The following is a 26,683-nucleotide window of genomic DNA, read 5'->3' as shown; positions in this document are numbered from 1 at the left end:
CTAGAATTTGCACATCCACTCTAAGCTTTCAGCTTATTTCCACTTCTAAAGCATGCCTTTCACATACAACTATTCCAATCTATGGAAAACTTGTAACATGTAGCTAAAGAATGCTACAAGGCCTTAAAGACGAGTAGCTGGAAAATCAGTCTTAAACATTCTGTTATAAAATAAAATTTTGCACCATAGATTTTGTATAGGGATTAATGCTGAGCGTGTCAAAGCAAATCTAACATACTAGTTTAACCGTATACAAGGGTGTTAACCCTACAATGCTCAGCGTGCCAAAGCAAATTTAACATACTAGTTTAAATGTATACAGGGCATAACTCTACACATTGTTCCTATGAATGCAAGCTAGACAAGGGTAATTTCTTGAAACTCATCGAATACAAATCCGCTACCAAGACTTTGCCCAAGCCAAAGCCCTCTTCATATTGGGAACCTTTTCAACCCTCCTGTGATGTCCAAATTATTACACTTACGTGCGCAGTTACTCAGCAGAGAACACCTGCACAAGATGTTTTAGGTGCAGCATTTTATGCGCAAAACATGCCCAAAATGCCTTATCTCAGACATTACTTACTTTCAGAAGCTCAGAATTGTACAGCCGAAACCCATCTACACCCTCAAACAAATGTACTAGAACGAATCAGCAACAGCAGCCAACAACTTTGATCCAAAAATTCTACTCCTTTGTCCCATTCAAGAACATCCTTGTGTTTCAGAACCCATGATTACTGCCCAAAAATTCTACTCCTTTGTCCCATTCAAGAACATCCTTGTGTTTCAGAACCCATGATTACTGCCACCCTACGACGTAGTCCAGGATAGCAACAAGACCAAGTGAAACAGGATACAACAAGAGTGCCACACCCGCTACCCACAAGGGAAAAACCTTACGAAAAGAGCCTAGGAGCCCCATGAACACAGTTACCATGCAGATCACAAGCACCTCTGACGAAAAATCCCATGCCAGCTGTCGTGCATAAACTACAGCCAGAAAGATTCCCAAACCCATTGTAGCATTCATTGTCACCCCACCATAGATCTGCAAAACCATAGAAAATTCACACTCTCTCTCTCTCTCTCTCTCTCTCTCTCTCTCTCTCTCTCTCTCCATTCCCCATCCTGTCAGGTCTTCAAAGCAGAGCTATCACTTCATCCGCTCCAATCAGAAAGAACATATTTTTTTTCTCGAATGGAATTTGTAGGTCTCAATTTTTTTTCTACGACATATAATGGACGTATGACTTACTCCATCAACTCATTGTATCTTGCCTGTTTCAGAACAGGGCATAGTTAAAACCCAATTACTATAAGCGTGCTTCAAAAGATAGACGGTTGGTGTTTTACGTTTGGACAAGTTTACAAATCAGATGATACTTTGTTCAAGGGGTTGTCTAAAGAGTGGAATTTCTGTCCATCCAAAAAGAATTTAAGATGAAGAATAGCAAGCAAGAACTCTAGGATGATTTATGACCCTTTGGTATTTAAATATAAAACCCTTATAATATTGATAATGATATTTAACTCTTATAGGAGCTAATTTCGAAAGTCCCATCTGTGAAACTTTTATGTTTAGAAGAATGAGAGCCTCTACTGCAGTTTTATAACCTATATTTAGAATGTTATCTAGACACATCCAACATGATTGTCATACTATGACAGGTGGTACATCATGGATAGACCGGACAGCTAGGGCATTCTAAGTGGAGATTGTCTTAAACTGTGAGCCTCACGATAGGACTCAATGTACATGCGGCAAGAAATGCAAAAATCATCCTGATGGCTGTTATCCTTGCAGTGGGAGCAAATGTTTCTCGATAAACAGTCCTTTTGCTTCTGCACACCCTTTGGCTACTGATCGAGACTTGTAGGTGAACAAGGAGTGGTTGCTGTCACTCATATAGTTTAAAAGTTCAACGCATTTTGTTTTGATTGGCGTCTATCTTTTTTGTCTAGTGATCTGTTTTTGCATGATTTTAGTAGCACTATGTACTACCTCTAGTCACCATGAATTTTCAATAGAAAGGACCCCAGGGATGGAAAAGGAGGGATACCAATTTATAAGCCTACTGAAGTAGCACATGCGAGTTATGTCTGTATCAAGTGTAGAAGGATGTCATAGAAGCCAGTTGGTGCTATGCACAGATGGAGGAGATGGTCCGTTGTGGTTGAGTTTTGTAAGCTTAAAGCTGCATTTCTACTTTCATCTATAGTTTTTCAATACACGCATGGTATGGATACTAGAGCGTGCAGCCCCCCCCCTCTCGGACGCCCCCCAAAAAAAAATAAAACATATATTTCCCAAAGAACAAGAGGAAGAAGTTGACCGACCATAAAGCTAGCACACTGAAGCTAGAATCTGGACGTTTGTAGCGTCATTCCTTTTTTACAATCTCATTTCTTTTTATTTTCCCCTAGGTTTATAGAGTTTTCAGCTTTGATGCTGAAAGGAAAGTTGGAACTTGGAAGAGATGAGGACCTTGGAAGAGATGAGGACCTGAGATCCTCATTACATCAATGGCGGGCAGTAGCTCCATTGGTTGTGGCACCTCCTCTTATTTCTTCTCCTTCTAACTGATATCCGCTCTTCTATTGTCTCCACCACACCCCCTCTTTCAAACAACCTCTCTCGAAGTCTCTTCAATCCCGGCATCTCTTGTCTCAGCTTCATCCTCTATACTGCCGATATCTTTCATACCACTCTACTTTGCCACTCTCACCTGTGGCAGCCTCTCATGCCCCACCTTCGGTTTCTATTCAGGCACAGTTAGGTCTCGAGGATTGTCGTTCTCAAGTCACTTCTAGGCCATGTTCCTTAAGTTTCACTCGCGAAATGACATCAGCCATTGTTCCCTCTATGATGAATACTTTCTCAAATCCTTTCTCGTTATCTATTTTCGAGGACGACATTGGCGTGTGTCTCATGATCAGCACAAGATCAGCTAGACATATCTATTGGAGATGTTGAGCAGCCTCATCTCTCTATGAGAGTCATAGATCATAGACAAGCAGTAAGGTCTCTTTTCCACTCTTAACACAGTTTGGGACAGGTTTTGAGAGGGTACAGACTAATTGATCTAAATCTCACTTTGGGCACAAGAACCTTATCTAATACCACTGCAACAAGTACCCCTCACACATATATGCAACAAGCTAGTACTACATCTAACAACATGACACCTCTACCGAGATCCCAAAGATTGACACGCGACACTGCCTTGCAAGGACCTAGGAGGTCCAACAAGTAACAAGTTGTCTTTACAGGAGAGAGAAAAAACGAAAGAAAGAAAGTTTATTAAAGTCTTCGGAAGACCGATGGGTCTATGAGACTGTGAAAATCCTGGTACAAATAAGCTATGAGGGTGGAGCTACTAAACGAGCATCCACACCAATGCAGAAATGCAAAGAATGATATGATAGCCCATGAAGAATGAAGGTATGTGAGCTGCCTTTGAGGGCTACCGTGAGATTCTTGACATGGCTGAATGCATGACTTTTAGGGATATCTATGCTTCGGAAAAACTATCAATGCACATGGCGTAACGCATCATGGAGGATAGCTTTATTCAGTTGGGTACTGCGTTGTTTAACTCTACAGGCCAGACTTGCCGCGTGCTGTCCCAAAAACAGCATTTCAGATTGGAGACAAAAAAGCTTGCTGCAATTCAACATAGAGAGTGGGAAGCATCTCTACATGCAAGGGAAGTTTAGTGGGATGCAACTTTACAAGCCATGGAAACTACGTGGAAGACTCAACACGATGAACTTAAGCAATCTCATTGTCTTCAAAAGGAAGAGTGGACAGCCGCCAAAAAAACTACGGAGAAGCGTCTTCATTAAACTCACCAGGCTGAACTTCAGCGGAAACTCACAGTTCTAAAAGAAAGATACACCTCCATGGTTACAAACAAGGCCAAAGCTAATTTGCAAGTGGTAGAGTTATAAAGTCACCAGACCACCATAATAACTTCAGGAGGAGAAAGAAAATCTGCAAAAGTCACATGTGAGGTTGTAGGAGGACTTTATAAGGATACAAACTGAAGTTTTTGGTATTCTGATGGAAGCATGATCGTTACAGATCCGGCTACCATTGATACATTATGGACACTTTAGAGGAGAAAGAAGAGACTAACCCCAGAGCCTCCGCACATCTACCGCATTCACTAACTTCTATTTGATGTTAGTCCAGAAAAAATTGGCTCTTGGATCTAGCACTGTTGGATGTATTTTCTTTGCAATTCCACTGGCTCCTAGATCTAGCTGGTTGATTTATTTTCTATTTAGTTCTGCTTCTGCCACATTGTATATATACAATGGTATTCTTTCATGATGTAAGGCTACAAGCCATTTCTTTTGAAGTTTCGAGATGTCAAGCTAAAATCCATTTCTATTTACTTTATTTATTTTGTACTTTTATGGCACCAAGCCATTGGTTGTCATTCACCGAGAGAGTGAATGATAGTGGCAGGGGAAACTATTATACGCATAGTAGACTGATCGTGGCCACACCTTGATTAGACCTTGATCACACCTTCGTCATACCTTGGTCACACCTTGGTCAGATCTTGTCACACGTTCATCACACCTTTATCATACGTATGGAGTAGACAGAGAGCTGCACATGAAGTACTTAAGTCGCCGACTGGGAGCAAGCTAGGAGTAGCAGAAGCCATCAAGAGACGAAGCGACAAAATGGCTACGGAGACAGAAAGACAACCAATAAGAAGCAGGGAAGAAGATTCCTAGCTAAGGGGAGCCGAACAAGGAGACGGTGAAGAGAAGGTGAGAAGGGGGATGGGGCGTTTGAGTGAGAAAAAGCAAGAGAGCAAGACTGAGCAACATGGAGAGTGAGTTAAACGTAGTTCACTCCCAAATGTCCACTGAACTGAAGTAAATGAAGTGTGAGTACAAGGAAAGAGATAAGGGTTTTGTCTAAGTGACAAAACCCTATCTAATTACTAACCGTAGAGAGAGATTAGACCATGGGTAGGGGGGAAAATCTCTATGAGGGAAAAGTGCCCCTAACTCACTTATTACAATCCATTGATCACTGCCTAGAATATATTAATAATTCTAAGCGCCCCTTGCACTGCCAATGTGGTGTACAAGGTAGCAATCAATCACCAAAAAGAGATAAGTTTAGGGCACTACAAAATGCCTCAAACTTCTCACGTGGAATTGCTTTGGTGAAGATGTCTACAACATTGTCATGTGTTGACACATAGATCATACTGATCTCCCCTGCATGCAACTTCTCTCTGACATAGTGATAATGAACCTCAATGTGCTTCGTGCGAGCATGAAACACACGATTCTTTGCCACTACAATAGCACTCTGACTATCAGTGAGAATAGGAGTAGGACCCTCCAATATGAGACGAAGATCAACGAACAAACGTCGCAGCCAAACACACTCAACTGTCGCTGTGAAAGCTGCCCTGTACTGAGCTTCATATGAGAAACTAGCCACCGTAGATTGCTTCTTGCTCAGCCAAGAAATGCAAGCGTTGCCCAAAAAGAAACAATTACCACTAGTGGACTACCTAGTATCATAGTCTCCAACCCAATCTGAATCACTGTAAGCATGCATCTGCAAGTCATCCCCCTTGGGAAAACATCAAGCCAAAAGACTTTGTGTCTTGCAAATATCTGAAGATGCGTTTTACAACCTACCAATGTGTTGTCTTTGGCTGTGCATATATCTGCTCACCTGAAATACTGCATACTGAATATCGGGCCTCGTATTGCACAAGTATATGAGGCATCCAACAACCTGGCTATAAAGTGTAACATCCACTGATTCACCAGCATCATACATAGTAAGCTTCAGCCCTAGCTCCATGGGAGTGGCAATAGGCCTACAATCATGCATGTTGAACCTATCCAAGAGTTTCTGCACATACTTGAAATCCCTTTCTCACAAGTAAAATCTGCAAAGAAAATCTGCCCACAGTGACAAATACTGTCACAGCCTATCAAAGGCTCAAAATGCACTTCAATCCTCTGTTGAATTCCCAAAAATCTGCAAATAGAATCTACCAAAAGTGACAAAAGTCTGCAAATTGACTCGTCCTGAGTCCAGAACTTCTAGCAAACTTCCAAAATGCTCTTTTAGCTGCAAAATTGCAACCCAAATGCAAAAGCCCCGATTTCTTACGAAAAATTGCATACAGAAGAGGAAACATGATCTGAAAGCGCCAAATGTTGCACAAATTGCACTCTGCCTACAAAAGCCCCAAATATCACTGCCAGATTGCAGTGCAATTGCAAAAGCCCCAAAAATCCTCCAAAACTTACAGATCTACTGCAATGTCTGCTACAGCTTCAAATGTGCTCCCAAAAGCGAGGCCAAATTATGGCTGATGCACAACTGAGCCTGAAAATGAACTCTGCCTGCAATTGACGGACACCTTATACCTTCAGCCTGTAAAAGTCTGCAAGTATAAAACTGTACTGAATTGTACGGACATACTGTACGACCTGTATAGACGAACTTGACACACAGTACAAAAATGTACGAAGTGTCATACAGAACTATACGGACGAAACTGACACAGTACGGAGATGTACGGACGAAACTGACACATCACGAAGTGTGCAGACGGCCGTAGGAAGCTGTACGGACGAAACTGTCGCACAGTACGAAAATCTGTACAGTTGCACAGACTGTGCGGACAGATTTCTGCACGGGTGTACGGACGAAAACAGGCACGGTGCGGAATCCATACATTTGTACAGGAGTGTACAGATTGTACGGACATCAGGTCGTGATGGAGCTGTACGGACGTCAGGGAGCTGAAGCTTGGCGATGGAGCCGCAATGCAGGAGCTGGAAGCAAGAAGCTGGGAGCAGGGAGCAGGTCTGAGAAGGAATTGCTCTGATACCAAATGTGAGAAAAAGCAAGAGAGCAAGAGTAAGCAAGATGAAGAGTGAGCTGCACGTGGTTCACTCCCAAATGTCAACTGAACTGAAGTGAATGAAGTGTGAGTACAAGGAAAGAGATAAGGATTTTGTCTAAGTGACAAAACCCTATCTAATCACTAACCGTAGTTAGAGATTAGACTGTGGTTAGGGGAAAAAACCTCTATGAGGGAAAATTGCCCCTAACTCACTTATTACATTACATTGACCACTACCTAGAATATATTAATAATTCTAACAGTTTGAGCATAGGAGCATTCGTGCATTCGATCATTAAACATGAGTGGAGGAAGAAAGAAATAAAGTTTATTAAAGTCTACTAAAGACCAATGAGTCTATGAGACTCATAGAACCTGATACAATGAGCATAAGGGTGGACCTACTAAGCGAGCATCCTAACCCATACTAGAGTCTGAGAGAGAGGCTGGAGTCACGAACTTGCCTAATGTATCTCCATTTGGTATATCTGCTATTGGTATATCTCTATCTGGTATATTGGTCATTTTCATCTTATGTGCTATGCTTACCTCCAACTCTGTTGGCTGCAAAGCCCCTTCCTTCATTCTGTGTCCCCCTCCCTTCATCTTCCTTTACCTATTCCAGAGCACCGTGTGTTATGTGGCTTAAGTTCAGCCTTGTCCACATTGAGGGCTGGATGTTGTGAGTGTGTTGCACATTCTTTCTTATTATTGACACTACTCTTCACTCTTTCTGCACCGCGCATGTACCATGACCGCTACCACAGACACTTGCACCATCGCTACGCAATCCCTTGCACTTCGTTTACTAAGAAGTTGGTTGTAGTTTTACATAAACACCCATAGTTTGCAAGGATCATCCACTCCTTGCATCTCACACTAGTGGCCCTAGGCCTTCGGTAGCACCTACAAAAGTGATAGGACCTCTTCTCAAAGAAGGCTGTCCTCCACATCTTGGAAATACCCTCCAAATCCTGAAAATACCCTCGGCTTACAGAGCATTTATTGGAGCCATGTTTGTGTTCTCCCGTCAGCTCATCCTCAACCTAGAAAGGCTTGGATCTCGTTCTTTCTTTTCCCTAGATGAACAAACAATTTTGTTAGGGTTTGCATCACAAGCCTATTTCACGTATTCTCACAAACATGCTAACAGGCCTCCCAATTTGCTACCCTCTCTGAACAATTGGAATTTTGATCAAGGCACCCCAGGTTATTCTCCTATTTCATTTCTACAAGAAAGATATTCATCTTTACTCCCACAACCATGGATTCAAGAGCGTGGGATCCTTATTTGGCATCTTGACAAACCTCTTGCCTGGTAGAAGGGTTGTCTCCGCCACATCTAGAACAGTTAACTAACGACTTCTCTTATGGAGTTGTTTGGTGCGGCTGCAAGCACGCTAGGACAGCCTCTCGTGACAGCCAGCCACCTTGTCGTGGAGTAGTATGTGCCCGTGTGATCAAGTCGAGCGCTATGCCTTGGTTTTTTCCCCACTTTTGCTGCTGCCCCGATGGCTTTAATTTCCATGACAATCCTTTCTCTTGCTCTCCGCCTGGTATGTGTGTGTGGGTAGGTGCTATGTGTGTAGAAGATTTAGAGGCAGTTTTGGTTTGAATTCAGGCCTTCATTGCTGGAGTGCTTCTTTTAGCACCTCTTTCTTGTTTTTGGGTCTACTTCTTGAGTGCTGCCTTGTTTTCTGCTATGCTGTGGGCTTTGTTCTTGGGATTTCCCAATTGTGGCATGTAGTTTTGGTTGTTGGAAATATAGGCCTTAGGAGCCTTAGCGTGGTCCAAGCCCCCCTCATTGTGCATAAGGAAATATGTGTGGATGATGAAATAAAGGGGGCTAAAAGGCCTATGGTATACGCAACTGACATGTGGAAATGTGGGGGGAAATTCCATATACAAAGGTACATTTGGATATTCCTACGAGTTGCCATTTCTTTACAAATTATCTTTGGCTTCACCCATGTGTTTAAAAAATGTGCAATGTAGTCTGAGCCTCTTTCCCCATATCCCACCAGTCTTTTGTTAGATGTGGGAGAGGCTCTGCGTGGCTAAGGGACGAGGATTGGGACCCCCGCACCCAGCACATTCCCAATTGACACTCGGCAATTTCTAATGCACTTTCTAACATGGTATCAGAGAAGGGAGCGGCTCTGCGGACTATGATTGAAACGTGTACTGGCACGGCTGTGTAGATGTGTGAAAGACTCCATGGACTGCAACTTCGTGGTAGCTGCCAGACCTAGCTCTAGGAAAGTAAGTGTGCAGTGTGAGATGTGACCATCGCACATACACTCTAAACTGCGGTAGCGATTGTTGTGCTAAGATGGTTGTGTTGGCTACTTTGTGGTCTAGGCATGGCAACTGCACGCTCGCAGGAGGTGGCAACCGCTCTGTGCTTCAACTGCCAGTGTAGAATTTATCCTCGACATGGTATGTGAATCGATTTGAGTGGCAGCTTCGTCCTTGTGTGTGGACAATCACGTTTATGACGACGTTATGGGGGCTCTTTAGCTCTAGAGGTTTGCCTACCTTTGTGGGGAGTCGATTTGCACCTCATGGTGGTTGGACCATGGGGGGTTGTTGGAAATATAGGCCTTATGAGCCTTGGTATGGTCCAAGCCCCTCGCGTAGTTCCTAAGGAAACATGTGTGGATAATGAAATAAAGAGGACTAAAAGGCCCATGGTACACGCAGCTAACACATGGAAATGTGGGGGAGTAATCCCATTTACAAGTGTGAATTTGGGTATTCCTTGGATTTATGAAGATAGTGAGCCCCTCTCCCAATATCCTGTCGACCTTTTGTTAGATGTGGGAGATGCTCTGTGTGGATGGGATGGGGATTGGAACCCCTGCACCCGACACATTCCCAAGTGACACTGGCAATTTATTCCAACACTACTCATGTATGCAAGCAATGTTCATGTTTACATCAATTGACCTCTAGAGAGAGTAGAGGTCAATTGATGTAAACAGCAACTTTGCTTACATATATGAGTAGATAGCATATTCTCTCTTCTAAGAGCTGAAAACAATATGGATAAATATCTTTTCACCTGAACTGAAAGAAAACGGTAGGATCTCTCTCTCTCTCTCTCTCTCTCTCTCTCTTTTGTGGGAACTCTCTCTCTCTCTCTCTCTCTCTCTCTCTCACACACACTTTTTTTTTTTAGTGAAATCTTATATTTCTGTGTGGGAAACCTTAAAAGAGGTAAAAACCCACCAATAAGTACAAGGAAAAAATTTACAAGTAAAGCCTCAGAGCAAAAGTCATGAGGCAACCGAGTAAAAAGTTACATATCAAGCTGGAGGAGGATCAAGCACACCATCCTCCAGCTTCAAATTATTGCTCTGTAAAAGCTGATGCAATGATGAAACCACACCATCAATAAAAACAAGCTGTTTTTTGCCCTTGTGATTCTTTTTTATATAGGCTAGTACCCAAAATTTCTGAATCACAGGGTCAAAAACCTGTTGTAACATGGGATGAAAAGATTCCAGTAAAAAATGTACTTTTGCATCCCGAACAGAAGAAGACTCTAGCACAGGCATCGAAGGCAAAGGGGCTAAATCAACATCTGTATCCTCCAACGAAAGAGCTGCATCTCAGAAAGCAAGACTCAGCATTTCAGCTTCACTCTGAGGATCAACCTGAGAAAGAGCAGGGGCAGCATCCTGTATAATCCCCTCTGCAAGGGGCACATCCATATCCTGAGGGAAAGGAGGCTAAAGATGCTTAACAGGAGTCGCATCCTGAACTTCTTCAACAAGAGAAAGAGTGGCCTGTGATTTTTCTAGCTTCTCCAGTAATGCTTCGGAGCATTAAAAGAAGGCTTATCCAACAAAGCCTCACCAGAAATCAGAGAAGAAGTAAGAGTAAACTTCACAGCTGAAGAAGGAGCAAGAGGAGTGGTCATGGAAGTAGAAGGGCAGGCACGTGCAAAATGACCAACCTGATAACACCAATAACAGGCTGTAGGAAAAGAAGCAAAATGTAGCCTGATGCGCATCGGATCAGCAAAGCCCAAATCAAGATCCAGAGTAGATGGCACAGGTTGCATCATATCCCATAAGATACAGAGTCAAACATCACGGGTAGCCTGCAAAATCTCCGGTCTTGAAACAAGGAGAGGCCTCCCTAGAAGCGCTGCAAGAGTTGGCAGATGCTGAAGAAGAGACACAGGCAGCGCTTTGAGGGTAATCCAAACCAGTGGATCAAAAGAGAGGCAGAAGAGGGGGACGGGGGTCGACCAAGGCTGCGGGGGCTTTAAAGCTCTCCATCGCTCTCTCTAACACACACACACACACACACACACACTGAAAGGGCACTCAGCTTGAAAACATTTTGCTTAAACTAGCACATAAGCATACAACCATATGGAAGCATTAAAGAGAATATAAAGGTCAATTAATATAAGCATCACCCTTTCTTGCATACCTGAGAGTAGGTCAATGACATATTCTCTTTCTTCTTACGAGAAGAAAACAAAATGGATGATACTCCTTCACTTGAATTTGAAGCTAAAGGAAGAAGTACAAAAGAGATGAAGAAGGAAGAAATGTGTGTGGCACTTGAGAAATCGTTCACAGCATCAACCAATGGATCTGCGAAAACAGCAGCCAAAATTGTGCCTCCAAGCAGCAGTAATACTGCTTTTCGAATAACTTGTGCCTTTGTCAGTGGAACTTTTTCTCCTTCCTCCTCTTCCTCATCATTTCCAACTTGCATCAGTCCTTCAAGATAGCTCTCAGCCTAATGCATCAGAATTCCACTAACTTAGACACACTAGCTGCCGATAAATACTGCCAACAAATAAAAGCCGTCTCATACGATTTGTGAGATCTACAGATAAGACAGGACTTCATTAATCACAAAGTTTGTACATTAAATGCAAAAGATTAACTCACATTCTTTCTCTGTTCTGCAATAGACTGTTGGGATTTGAGTTTAAGTTCTCTGCAATATTTTTCCATCCCCTTTAGAAATTCGTCCGACGAGATTTCCTCATTTGAGTCCACATCGAAGTCGGCCATCACTTGAAGTATCTGGTCTTCGTTTACCCTACCATGTGACATGGTGACAGCCAGCATCACTTGAAGTTCCTTCTTTGTTACAACACCATCTTTGTTCAAGTCAATTTTCTCAAACAAGCTGCATCAAATAGCCCAATCGACTACGTCAGCTCCTCACAGAAGTAGCCAAAGCTTGATGGCATGCTAAATTGAAAGAGCAACAGCATAGCAAGGGTCTGAAATAAAATGTTTCAACATGCTTAGCGCAACATTAAAATTTTTACTCTAAATGAATTTTAGAAGGGTCTACCCCACCTCTTAGCAACTTTTTTATCAAGATTTCCAGAAGCATCTAGAAGTTTTCCTATGAGACTACTATGCTTGTCAAACTTCTCTAAAGCAAGAGCCTTATAAACCATCTTCTGTGCTATTATTTTCCGCCTTTCTTGTATCCATGGTGTGAAGATCTGAAAAACATAAAAGACAAACATTAGAAAGTTGTCAGGACTGCCAAATTGATATAAAATTATATGAGTTAGTAAAAATGGAAAGCCATTTCAGAGAGTATACGAAACAAAATACTACTACTGTGAAAGGCCACTACAGTAATTTCACATGCAGTCCTGCCACATATGCGTCTCCATAAATAGTTGTGTGAAATTTTGTCACCGTATACACTATGCCAGACTCAAATCCCTTCAATTCATGGTATGGACTTTCCCTAAGTATATTTCATAGGGACCTTTTTTATGCTTCTTACTTCTTTACTCTTTCTTTTACCCATTCAATTCCTCCCAAAGTGGGAATCAAAGGTGATATGATAGACAATAGAGGCATTCCTTCTAAGAGAGCCTAGAAAGAGCCCGTCCTTCTAAGAGGCATTCCTTCTAAGAGAGCCCGTCCTTTTCAATGACACACCTTAGACTATAGTCAGAAGATGTAAATATGAAATATATTCAATAGCTCACAAGACAATTCATTCTAAGCACCAGACATAAACATTTGAAGTTCTATATGAAACGTTGTGTTTGTCTACCAAGCCATATGCACGTAACTCGCCACAAAACTAAATGGACACTAGAGTTCTATGACAAACAAAAACGAAGGCAAAGAGAGGGAGCCGAAAATATAGAGTAAATACTATGGAGCAGACATGTGAACGTGACCATACTAGAATGGTGAGGACCTTTCCACAGCTCTTCAATAGTGAAGAAGTGCTTCTTTGGCTAAATGTGAAGTGGTAAACATATCTAGTGAGGGCTTTTATTAATGCTGGACTCAAGACCTTAGAACATACAAAGCATTCCATAGACAAAGCATGTGTAGAAAGAATCAAATTGTGCTTTCTTCAACCTGATACGCACAATGTAACTATTCCTCAAAATTCACAAGCAATGACACTCAATTGTTCCTCCTAGCCAACCTCTATGACAACAAGCCCACGTATAAACATCTCTCACGTTTTTTCCACCCTACATGCTGTACACAAAGCCCACAAGTCCCTATATGATTCCACAAGCCACGTCTCACAATTCTAGGGTCTACCCTCTCGAGTGATATCGATCATCCAGTCTCTAGCCACAGACATGATAGAGACCCCGACCCGACGACCGTAGCACGACACACGAAGCATCGAGGGACACACAGATCACTCTGAGGGACCTCCCATCACTATTTAAACCCGGGACATGTCCCACAGGAGTCACGATGGCTCTCGTCTTGAGTCAAGCCTCCTCCAAAAGACCGAGACACACTGCACCCCTTGACAGAGGCCAACGTCCCATCACCGGCTACGCACTAGCCAAGGCAACATGACATACGGAGGATTCAGCTCCGCTCCAGTCTTTTTCCTTTTCATTGTCACACCCACATGTATTTGACTATGTATGATCAGACTTAGGACTCAGCACGAGTGATGATGCTCGTTTAGTAGCTCCACCCTTATTGTGGTTTGTATCAGGTTTTCTTTCAGTCTCATAACCCATCGGTCTTCCGAAGACTCTAATAAGATTTCTTTCTTTCTTTCTCTTGGAGTACCATTAAATTCTATTTGCCCCTTGATAATTACATCATTTAATGCCCCTAGATTCCTTACCTTTAGAAGCATCTAGTCAATGTCAATTCGCCCTCACCAAGGACCTTGAAATTGATTCGTTTAACCATATACTTGAAGTGCAATAAATAAAATACGCCCTCACCAAGGACCTTGACATTGGTTCCTCTAACCATATACTTGAAGGACCTTGACATAGTTGGTCCTCTAAAAGAAAATGTCCACCGACCTTTCCGAGGTTAAAATATCTTGGCTTGAGCATAACATTGCTTCCCTCTTCAGGTATCAACATCCTCGATGATAAAATCTGAGAATGTTGATGTGTACAAGGATTCTCAACTATTCTTAGATAGAGGTAGACCAAGCTATGCAACCAACACCGTGACTATCTTCCAATTGCGTACTTGCATTGTTACTCGATCTAGGATTCCTATTGGTTTGCGCCTTGCATTATCCTCTATCCCCTGAAATAAGACAACACCCTCGATTAGTGAGTCACCTGGGTGCAAAAACTTCTTTAAACGAGAAACATGAAACACTGGTGCACTTTACAATCCTGTGGTAATTCTAATTTATAGGCTACCATGCCTATTCTTTTAAGAATTAACCACGGTCCACAATATCGAGGTGATTACTTACGACACTCTCTTGTTGCAGTCGAAGACTTAGAGTGTGAAGAAATCTGAGAAAAACTTTTTCTTCTTTCTCAAATTCTCTAGCGGACCTATCATCCACATACGCCTTAGCTCTATCCATAGCTTGGCGGATGTTAGCTCGCACAAGTACTAGCATCTCCCGCATCTAAACCACAGTTCGCGGCGCTAGGCACTTTCTGAGTTATTCGAACCGTAGTGGGATTTGCTAGTCTATAATCATAGTTCGGCTCGGACGGACTCATTCCTATAGAGGAATGTTTTCTATCATTGTAGGCAAATTCTAATAATGGAAAACACTTGTCCCACGAATGTTGCCTCAATGACACATATCCTCTAAGCATATCTTCTAAAGTCTGATTGACTATTTTTGTCTGACCATCTATTTCAGGATGATCCCCACTACTCATATTCCCAACTCAATCCTTAGTATCTTAGTCCAAAAATGACTCGTAAATTTAATTTCCTTGTCTGACACTATGAATCTGAGTAATCCATGCATAAGAAATATATGTTTAATAAACAAAACCGCTACTTGTGGGACACTAACAGACTCCCTAGTCGGAATGAAGTAAGCCATCTTAGTAAGACAATCAACCACTACAAGGATAGAATCATATTCACCTCGTGACGTAGGCAACTCAACTATAAAGTCCATAGAAATGCTCTCTCACCTACCTAGTTGTATTTCCAAGAGTTGTAAAAGTCCAAGTGGCTTTGCCTGCTCTACATTGCTCACTTGACACAAAAAACAACGCGTTTCTTTGTTGGCCAAAAGGAATCCCGTTTCACGAGATCATACGTCCTCTTGACTCCTAGATGTCCCGCACATGGGCTATCATGGCACTGTTAAATGACTCTATGCTTGAGATCATTCTGATTAGGTACTACTACCTTGCCATTTCGTTTCAATACACCATCCGCCATAGTATATCTAATATAAGTTTACATTTTTCTCAATGCCAGATCGTCTTTTTCTCCAGGTTTAAGCACATAATCCTTAGGGCAAAGACTCTCGACGAACTCATCCACCTTTTGAGTTTTTCTAATCTCGGCCATCAGAGCACTCTCTAATACCGTAAAACTCATATTATGCATAATGCGTGACAACGCATCAGCAACTTTATTTTCCTTCTCTCTTCGGTACCGAATCATCATATTAAATTCTTGCATGAGTTCAACCAACCTAGCTTGGTGGGTTCTCAAGTCAAGTTGTTTACAAAAATGTTATAGAGTAACATAATCAATATACCTAGATGAATCCATGAACATTCCCAAACTCATCCTCTAAAAACACAACATAGTGCAGTTTCAATCTCATGATAGTCACTCACAAGGTTGAAAACCATAAACTCCATCATGCATAGCACGGACTAGCTACTATGACATCCCCACTGACGTCATCAGCGCCCAACAGTGGGTGTAGACCATAGTATAAAAATATGCTCTCACACATACAAATCCACACACCCACACATACTTGAGCATCCATTTATACAAAGTCTTCAAACTGAGTTTCTGTCGGCACTCCGAAGGTGAAGGGCAAACTCAGTCATGATGAAGGCTAGCACTAAAGGAGAAGGCTAATCAAAAGGTAGTCCAAAATCTCTTCATTCAAGCTACAACTGCTTGTGAATTCTAAACATTTTCATTTTAGTCTCTCCCCAACGAGCATCTAAATCTAAATCTAGCTGATAGGGCAACGCACCATTTAAGATAGAAAGAATTATCACAATACCAGCAAGCCACAACTTGGACGAAAACTTCACAAGGTGAAATTTGCATGTCCGCTAATACGGCAAAAGCTATACCTAGATGAATCCAAGAACATTCCCAAACTCATCCTCTAAAAACACAACATAGTGCAGTTTCAATCTCATGATAGTCACTCACAAGGTTGAAAACATAATCAACATCAACATAGAACTCTGAACCATACAAATAATGTCTCCATGTTTTCAAAGCATGGACAAGGGCATACAACTCTGATTCATGAGTTGATTAACTCCGTTGAGTTTGGAGAAAGCTTCTTGCTTTCAAAGACTATTGAACTTTTCTCTTGCAATAGAACTACTCCTACCGCAATGCCACTTGCATCGGTTTCTATGAAAAACGATTTCTGAAAATCAACTATTCTTAACACCGGTCATGAGACCACATTTTATTTTATGACGTTAAAACTTTCTTGTTGATTCTGTCTCCATATAAAAGATACTTTACACTTGACACCATTCCCAATATCCCCTTCACCTCTTCAAATACTTCTCCACACTCTTCAGACCACTGCAAAGGTATCTTCTTTATTGCTTGCTGTAGTGGATACAACACTTGAGACAGCATGGGTATGAAACGGGATAAATACTTTACCTTCTATAGGAAGGTATGCAACTGCTTGAGGTCCACGAGTGGAGACAACAACACCAAAGCCTTAATCTTTTTTGGGTCTGATTCAATTCCATTTTCAGACATCATATGACCAAGTAATTTGATACTAGACCTTGCCAAAAAGCACTTCCGAGGATTTAATTGCCCTCCACTCCCATCGATCTTCTGAAAAACTTGATCTAGCTTCTCAAAATGATACTTCTTGTGGCTGTGCACACATATACCATCTATAAACGCCCTGTAGAATTTATCCAAAAATGAAGCCAAAATCTCATCAATATTTACCCGATAATGTGAAGGTCAATTTTTCTGCCCAAAATCCATTTGCTTATAACAATAACATCGCCACAGAGTTCGAAAGTTGTCTTCAGGAGCAATAAAGATCTGAGAATACTCAGAAAATCCATCCCATATACTATACATCTCATGTCCTGACACTCTATCCAGTATTTCATCAACATCAGGTAAAGCATAGTGATTGCTCTTAGTCACTGCATTTAAAGGCTTGAAATCTACACAAACTCTCCATTTGCTCTCACCCTTTGGCACAATTACAACAGAACTTGCCCAGTCCGAATAAACTACAGGACAAATGATTCCAGCCTTAAGCAATTTACTCACTTTACTCACTTTCTCTTTCAACACCTCCTCCTGCTCTGAACTCAACTTCCTCATTTTTTGGAACACAGGCTTAGCATTCTCTTTCAAGTCGATCGTCAAAGGCTTTCTTCTAAACCTCGTATCTCTTCATATGAGGTGATAAACAAATCAGGGTACTTCCTCAGCATTCTACAGTAAACCTCCCTCTCCTCCACGATGTTATGCTCTAGCCGAGATAGCATGACCTCGGAAAGATCGGTGGGCATTTTCTCTTAGATGACCGACTTTTGTAATATTTAATGTGCGTAAATAAAATGGTCAAGAGAAGTAACTGCCAAGGTCCTAGGTGAGGGTGTAATGGCATTGACTAGAGAGGGGTAAATGGTGCACCAAGAATAGGGACTAAAATGATGACATGTGGCAGAGGGAACCATCTAGGGAGTTGTGGGTTTTGTGGATAGGCATGAGAGACAAAAAAAATTTACGTATCAGACGAAATATGCAATCCACGAAGTTGGCTGGGTAGAAATACGAGATGTCATCACCCGTGATTGAGTTTGACCAGGAGAGAGATATAGAATAGGTTCGTTTCAATTGGTATCAGAGCTCAAGGCAAGGATTAGAGAGACGATCTGGGTGTTTGACGAAACTTTTGGCACTGCCCGTGGTCTATGACGGAAGGAAGGCGTATTGCTAACCTTCCCGTTTCTGAGCCATTGCTGGAGCGGGGAATCCCGTGAGGCAGTTGATGAAGTGCGGCGTGACAGTTGGCTGCCCGTGACGAAGACCTTCGCGGTGACTGAGTTCGAGTTGAGGGGGAAAGTTAGCGGAGCAGATTGGCGACGTGTTGCGATAGTATGGTGCACCCTTGATGGACAGCTTTGCGGGATAGTGGTTATGCCAGAAGCTAAGCTTACAGGTATTCTGTCAGGAAACAAGTTGCAGGCCTGGACCTCCCTGGTGGGCTGACGACGTAAGGTTTTGCTGAGCATCGACGTGCGCCCGCGTGGAGTCAAGCGAAGGTGGAGTGGGGCGATAACCTACGTAATAGCAGACGAAAAAAAAAACAGACATTCCCGTTTTACACAGGCCGGAAGACCTCGAAGCACCGTGACTTGCACCTGTGGTTCATAACCAGCGCCGTCTTCGACGAACTACTCCAGGGAGCGGAACTTCTTTTCTTCCATATCAAGTTTTAGTTTCTAGATTGCAGGCGATTTCTTCCTATACAGCAGAGGCTGCCGTTGATTATTCCGTATAACAAAAAGAGGAATCTAATTTTTTTTTTTTTAACTTATTTTTCCTTTTGAAACTATGGAGACAGAAGGACAAGATTCCAAGGTGAATCCTAGTGAATCTAGAGCACGGTCTACACAACAAATGTCCCATCACACAATACCTACTCTAGTGGGTAGGATTTCGGTATTACAAGATGCTTTACAGCAAATCATGAACCAGCAGCTTCAAGTGAATGTTGGTCAGAATGAGATTAGGGAGATAGTGCAAGCCTTGTCGGCTAGGCCATCTAGAATTGATAGGGGCAAAGCTCCAGCAGAGCTAGAGCCCAGTATACACTCATCAAAGCGTGCGAAGGTCAAGGTGCCTGTTATTGCCAACTATAGACCGGAGAAGTATGCTGGTCAAATGACCGAGCGCAGTTCTGATGTGATCGAGGTTTGGTTACACAAGTGGGAAGAAGCCTTCGCCATTTGTGAAATCAGATCTGATCTAAAGAAAATCCGTGAGGCCACTCACCTGTTTATTGAGGCAGCGGATAAATGGTGGATAAAGCAACAGAAAGATCAAGTTGCCCCTACCACCTGGAAAGGGTTTAAAGCTGAATTTAAGAAACACTTTCTTCCACCTGACGAAGAGTCCCGAGCTTGGGATGCTTATAGAAACCTTCGTCAGAGGAATCTGTCGGTGGCAGAGTACACTGACAAGTTCAAGGAATGTGTTATGAAGATAACAGACCCTCTCCCTACGTCGGTTCAGTTGAAAGACTATATCTATGGACTGAACGACAAGATTAAAATGGAAGTTCGGGCTAAATATGTGACTACATTAGATGAATCTATTGTAGTAGCCCTGAACTATGAGGATGCCAGAGGCAGATCTAGTGGATTTGTGCAGGCAAGGACTCAGTATGAGTACCCGAGAAAAGGGGGATTTCAGAGGAAATGGACTTCAAAGGCAAGTGTCTCGCAGCCAAGTGGCCAAACCAAGCAGGTGAAGCCGGTTGAGGGACCAGCAAAAACAAGTACCACTGTTGGGGTGAAAAGGAAAATAACTCCAATGGCAGCCCGAGCTTGGTCAAAGTCCTCGTTGACCCCTGAACAAAAAGAGAAAGCTAGAAAAGAAGGATTGTGCTTCGACTGCCTTCAACGACATCAGTGGAAAGATTGTCCACTAAATAAAGACCGTCGCACGGCCAATATGATAATATCTGAATGCGACACGGAAATGCAGAAGAGTCCACAGGGGGTAGAAATGGATCCGAAGAGAGTCGAGAAGACATATGATCTCGTAAAGCGAGATTTCTTTTGGCCAAAGATGAAAAAGCATATTCATGAATATGTGACACGGTGTTTCTTGTGTCACGTAAGCAAGGCCGAGCGGATGAAGCCACCCCGACTTTTACAACCCTTGGAGATACCACTAAGAAAGTGGGAGAGCATTTCCATGGACTTTATTGTAGGGCTGCCTACAACACAAGGAGGGTATGATTCTACCCTTGTGGTGGTTGATCGTCTAACCAAGATGGCTCACTTCATTTTGACTAGAGAGTCCGTTAGTGCCCCGCAAGTGACGGATTTGTTTATTAGACATATATTTCGTCTGCATGGATTGCCTAGATCCATAGTGCCAGACAGATTTTAGATTTACCGGTCATTTTTGGACCGCGGTTTTTGAGACACTAAGGACTGAGTTGGGAATGAGTAGTGGGGATCATCATGAGACGGATGGTCAGACGGAGAGAGTCAACCAGACTTTAGAGGATATGCTGAGGGCATATGTATCATTGAGGCAACATACATGGGACAAGTGGTTGCCATTGTTGGAGTTTACCTACAATGATAGGAAACATTCCTCTAGTAGGTTCAGTCCATTTGAGCTGAACTATGGTTATAGACCAGCAAATCCAACTATAGTTGGAGTACCTCAGAAAGTGCCTAGTGCGACGAACTTTGCAGTTCAGATGCAGGAGATGCTAGCACTTGCGAGAGCTAATATCCGTCAGGCTATGGATAGAGCCAAGGTGTATGCGGATGAAAACCGGTCTATAAGAGTATTTTAAAAAGGAGAAAAATTTTTTCTCAGAATTCCTTCGCACTCGAAGTCGTTAACTTCAGGAGAGTGCGCTAAGTTATCACCTCGATATTGTGGGCCATGGTTAATTCTTAAAAGAATAGGCAAGGTAGCCTATAAATTAGAATTACCACCGGGGTGTAAGGTGCATCCAGTGTTTCATGTTTTTGCTATGCTGGTGACTCACTAATCGAAGGTGTTGTTTTGTTTCAGGAGATAGAGCATAATGCAAGACGCAAACCAACAAGAATCCTGGACCGAGGAACAATGCAAGTGCGCAATTGGAAGATCCCCACGGTGTTGGTTGCATGGCATGGTCTACCTCTATCGGAAGCCACCTGGGAATCCATATACTAGTTACGGAGAGTGTTCCCAGATTTCATCATCGAGGACACTGATGCTTGAAGGGGGAAGGAATGTTATGCTCTAGCCGAGATAGCATGACCTCGGAAAGATCGGTGGGCATTTTCTCTTAGATGACCAACTTCTGTAATATTTAATGTGCATAAATAAAATAGTCAAGAGAAGTAACTGCCAAGGTCCTAGGTGAGGGTGTAATGGCATTGACTAGGTGGTTCTGAGTGCTAAGGCCTAGGTGCACCTAAATGTGCAATAATGCCAAGGGGCAAATGGTTTAAATGTGCCCCAAGAGAGGAGTAAATGATGCACCAAGAATAGGGGCTAAAATGATGACATGTGGCAGAGGGAACCATCTAGGGAGTTGTGGGTTTTGTGGATAGGCATGAGAGACAAAAAAAATTTACGTATCAGACGAAATATTTTTTTTTACGTATCAGACGAAATATGCGATCCACGAAGTTGGCTGGGTGGAAATACGAGATGCCATCACCCGTGATTGAGTTTGACCAGGAGAGAGATATAGAATAGGTTCGTTTCACACGATAAGATCTGGATTGAGTGTTTTCTCTGTTAACTCCCACAATGATTCTTGAGGATTTCTAGACTCCATAAATTTCTCCATGACTCACACCTGTCTTCTTATTCCATCTCATTCACTACTACTATCACCTTCTTATCAAACTGTCAATCATCTAACTCAACAAAAGCCACATCAGCCTCCTCACTTATTGTGGAAGAGCTACTCTCCTCAGCAAAACTACTACTTTGTTCATCAAGGGTTTCACTCTCTTCCTCTCCTTGAATCAGAAAGTGATGCCCTACTAATCATGTCAAACCTCATCTTCTTACCTGAAGCAGTCTGCACAGAGATTATTGCTTTGCCTCAATCTTCTACAAGCTTAACTTTCTACAACCATGGCCTTCCTAAGATCAAAGGAAAAGCCCCAAGTCCAACTAGCATCACATGGCAATCCACCTTATTGGAACATGAAACACTTCCACTTCCAGATCATTCACTACACCCAAACACTTAACCCTTGCAAGATTTTCCATACAAATCCGAAAGTTAGGAGTTTTAACATATAGACCCAACTTCTCTACACAAGATTGAGTTATCACGCATATCTGTGCTCCTCCGTCAATCTACACCTCACCTAATCCCACACCTTTATGCCATCCATCCACCACATGAGATATCAATAGGCTCAAATATACTGCAAACCTTCCTCCCAACTTCATGATGAGACTCTTCTTCCCTGGATTTACTACTCATCTCCATTCTTTCTTGAACTTAGGACAAAGACTAACAAGCTGCCCATAGGCAAGTTCAGCTTTCCATTTGAAAAGATCACCCAACAAATCATATTCCTACTGTCCACCCTTAGGATAATCATGCACTTTATACTTCTTCCTCGGACCTCTTTTCTTCCTTCCTGAGTATGTAATTGTCTCCTCTGTATGTTCCTCTCTTTTAGCACTTGGTTTTGCCTCATCGTTGCGATCTCTCTTCCCTAATGGCATGACCACCCCTTTGTCTTCCTCCAATCCCAAAAGACTCACAACCTTATCCTTGCCTTTTCTCTTCTGCAATTGCTTTGGTAACACGGCTAGTACTTGGCTGCCCAGTATTTTTAAATTCAACACCAAAATCATCATTACGATTGGCCACAACACAGTTGGCAAAGTATACATCTCACCACCCTTACGAAGAGGTTTGTCACAGAGGGAACTGTAGTGTCCCCATTCACCACAATTGAAGCATTGCACACTCTCGGTGCAAATATTCTTTGACCACGACTAGTCGTACCAGAAGTGGACGCTTCCGTTGAAGCTGAGCCATGCATGACTCTACCTCTTCCTCTTCCATTCATCAAATTTAAACTAAGGCTTTTCATCATTTCGGACATGTCATGAATCTTTGTTTTCATACTATGCTCTTTCTTAGGCTCGAACTTTGGCAATTCCCCCACCACAGATGGTGCGTCCTCTGAAGACACGGCATTGCAAGCATACTCAAACCCAACTGAACCAACCTCTTATACTTTCCTTTTCTTTGGCAACCCTCACTGCATCCTCGAAGGTAGCCAGCTCCTTGCATTCCACTTTTACCCTGAGATTAAACCACAATCCTGCTATAAATCGGTCTCTCTTAATTACCCTCGGAAGCACCTCAACCATCAAAGCAAACAGCCATCTATTCCAAAGCACTATGAACTTCCCCAAATACTCATCCACTGTTTGATCAGCTTGCTGTTGTAAAGCACACAGCTCTCTCCACACCCTCGGAAGCACCTCAACCATCAAAGCAGACAGCCATCTATTCCAAAGCACTATGAACTTCCCCAAATACTCATCCACTGTTTGATCAGCTTGCTGTTGTGAAGCACACAGCTCTCTCCACAAACCATAAGCACCCCTGACACAGGGGAAACGAGCCAAAAAAGCAGCCTTCACTTCAGCATAATATGGGGCTCTTCTGTTACCATCAATATTGAAATTAGCCACAAAATCTTGCAACCATGTTCTAGCTTCCCCCACCAGGCAAAAGGACAGGATTTGCAGCAACACTCTTGGAGTACTCCTATCCTTAATGAATGCAGTAAATTTCATCCCTTCCAAGAACTTTTCAGAGTCCTCAGTGGGTAGCCCATGAAATCTGGGAAACTCATGTGCCATACTTATGGGCCTCGCTTGTCTTGAATACACTCCAATCTCAATTCAAGCACACAAGGTCCCCAGCAAGATCGCCAAAAGATGATAAAAGAAAGGGGAAAGATAGAGAGAGTGAAAAAAAAAGGTGAAAGATAAGCTCAGAAGACTATCAGTTCTTTTTCAAGAGATTCAATGCCCATTTGCATGAAGTCTTCCTCACAAAACTCTAGATGCAAGACACATTCAAGGAGATCCTCCTCATCTATCAGAGTTATTCCTTCCCATTCTTCTATTACTTGTAGAAGCAACGACCAATAAATTCCATGAACCTCACTAAACAATACCCCAATCTCGAAATCATAAAAAAGAACTCCGAGTATCTCTAAGTCCAACTCCAAGGACAGAATCATATTCAACCTCAAAAAAGTACTTATGAAACACAACTGAAACCAGGACAAGTAGGATCACAAACAATGTGGGCTCCAAGTGATGAGCTTATGCACCTGGCTCCAGAGCATGTATCCAGGAACAAGACTCGAAGTAACTTCCCACAAACTGACTGAAAATGGATCACACAAACTCTAAAGAGAACCCAAAAACTACATAGCCTAAGACAAGTAAACTTCAGACCTGAAACTTCGCTTAACAACTCAAAGAATAGTCATCTTCAAAAAGCTTCGAGCCCACAGCCCACATGAAGGCTATATGTCCATTTCTATCCGTAGCCTAGTCAACCACAAATGCTAGTATTTGGTTCCTCTTTTCACACCAGCCAATATCTAGATAGCCCACACACGTCAAAGAGGAGTTACACCTCTGCACACAGATGCTTATGCAGCTCCAAAACCAACGAGTAAATTGCAAATTATGCTGAAGGTTCTCTCAACAACTCATGACTCTTCAAGATGTCAACCCACAAGCTGGCCACGATCAAAAGACTTATCATATCTTTCTCATCACGTCAAAAGAAAAGTCATAAATGAATACTCTCCCATTGATCAGTCCTCCGTGAACACACGCGATCCAAGCCACATCCACAAACCTTCCACTTCTGTCTATCAGAAATAAACGATGAACTACATCCTTCAGCAATGATCAGCCGACCATCACCATTCAACCAGGGAGCGTCCAGTTCCCTTGGGACTACTCCTATCTCTTAGTGTGAATTCATTGCTTGATCGCTCCTCTCTGCTTGGATCAGCTCCAACCTGAATCTCTTACGACTTCTCCCCACATGACAATCTCATTCTCTCGCTCGTCCACTCCTACCAGCCGTCACCCAGCTAACCAATAGAGACGCTCATATTCAAAAGCTCTCTTCCAATATGACTGTTGACCTCTCCAGCAGCCACTAAACTCGCCACAGCCACCCTCTCCTTCACGTGACGAATCATGGTCTCATGGTTCCTTTCCTATTCATGGAGCACTCAGCTCGTATATAGCCATAGCCCTGAACTATGAAGATGCCAAGGGCAGCAAGCCAAGTGGGTTTGCACAGGTCGGAACCCAGTATGGGTATCCGAAGAAATCTGGGTTTAAGAAGAAATGGATTAGAGGGAGTGGTTCTCAGCCGAGTGGTCAAGCCAAGCAGGCGAAACCGGCTGAAACTCCTAAATCAAGTACCACCATTGGAGTGAAAAGAAAAGTAACCCCAATGGCAGCCCGGGCTTGGTCTAAGTCTCCCTTAAACCCAGAACAAAGGAAAAAAGCGAGGAGAGAAGGCTTATGTTTTGGTTGCCTTCAGCCTCATCAGTGAAAGGATTGTCCACGTAACAAAGATCGTTGAATGGCTGAGATGGTGATCTCAGAATGCGACGTGGAGATGGAGGGAAGTCCAAGAGCAAAAGAGATGCAGATTCAGCTAGCGGGATCTTCTCAGAGGTTAGTACCTTGTTTGTTATGTGTGTCTGTTGCTAAGCTAGTGACAAGTGCACCTGATAACATCCTATCTAAGCCCGTAGCAATGGGATATACAACCTTTAATGATACGGAGTTAATTAAAATGAAAGGACAAGTAGCCAATCATGATGTCATTGTGTTATTTGACTCGGCGTCAACTCACAATGTGATTAACTCCAAGCTCGTGAAGAGGCTGAAATTAAAGACAGGTCCATCTGACTATGCGTATACGGTCAGGATGGCAGATGGAAGTTCAACTGAAGTATGGGACCAAAGGGTTATCCAGTTGGAGCTTCGGATTCAAGACTATGCTGAGACGCTTGATTTTGAAATGACCAAGCTTGCTTATGCAGATATAGCCCTGGGTATGGCGTGGCATTCTAAGAAGAATCCAGCCATTGATTAAAAAAAGCACGTATATCAATTCAAGATGAATGATATGCTTTATGTCTTGCGAGGTCAAAAAGATATACCTCAGGGACCATTGGTTTCCGTGATGGAAATCCGAAAAGCTCAAGAAGAGTTTTTAATCCTTTGCACAGCATCGGTAGAGCCGGTTGATGATTCTTTGGCTAGCATTGATGTTACGCAAAGTGGTGAGATGGCCAAGCTGGCTAATCTTATAACATAGGAGTTCTCTGAATGTTTAAGGGATGAACTACCTTATGAATTACCTCCAGTGCTGAATGTTCAGCATAAGATTGAACTGATTCCGGGAGCAGAACCTGTAAATAAACCTCCCTATAGAATGAGTTTTACTGAAGAGGCGGAGTGCGTAGACAACTGGAAGAATACCTCAAGTTGGGACAGATTCAACCAAGTTTCTCACCTTTTGCTTCGCCA

At 42.6% G+C, this 26,683-nt stretch overlaps 1 protein-coding gene across 2 annotated transcripts in view; it reads right to left on the bottom strand.

Moving 5' to 3' along the window:
- Window positions 1–493: 493 nt before the first annotated feature.
- Window positions 494–26,683, bottom strand: part of LOC147904074 (sodium/calcium exchanger NCL2-like) — a 64,691-nt gene continuing 38,501 nt past the window's right edge. Inside the window, exons 4-8 of one of the 2 annotated variants that reach the window (XM_087370404.1) lie at window positions 12,245–12,396; window positions 11,825–12,068; window positions 11,355–11,669; window positions 811–1,051; window positions 494–745 (exon numbers count right to left, since the gene is read on the bottom strand). In XM_087370404.1, coding sequence (XP_087226530.1) covers window positions 738–745; window positions 811–1,051; window positions 11,355–11,669; window positions 11,825–12,068; window positions 12,245–12,396 — 960 coding nt within the window. In that variant the 3' untranslated portion in view covers window positions 494–737. Of the gene's footprint in view, window positions 1,052–11,354; window positions 11,670–11,824; window positions 12,069–12,244; window positions 12,397–26,683 lie in introns of both variants that reach the window. The other variant, XM_087370399.1, reaches the window with a different exon arrangement.

This window comes from Dipteris shenzhenensis, chromosome 3 (genome assembly GCF_047967505.1).
Source record: "Dipteris shenzhenensis isolate YYH24624 ecotype China chromosome 3, Dip_SZ_1.0, whole genome shotgun sequence".
In the NCBI taxonomy this organism is placed as follows: Eukaryota; Viridiplantae; Streptophyta; class Polypodiopsida; order Gleicheniales; family Dipteridaceae; genus Dipteris; species Dipteris shenzhenensis.
The sequence above is the reverse complement of the archived record's forward strand: the minus strand, read 5'-3'. Positions and strand labels throughout refer to the sequence as shown.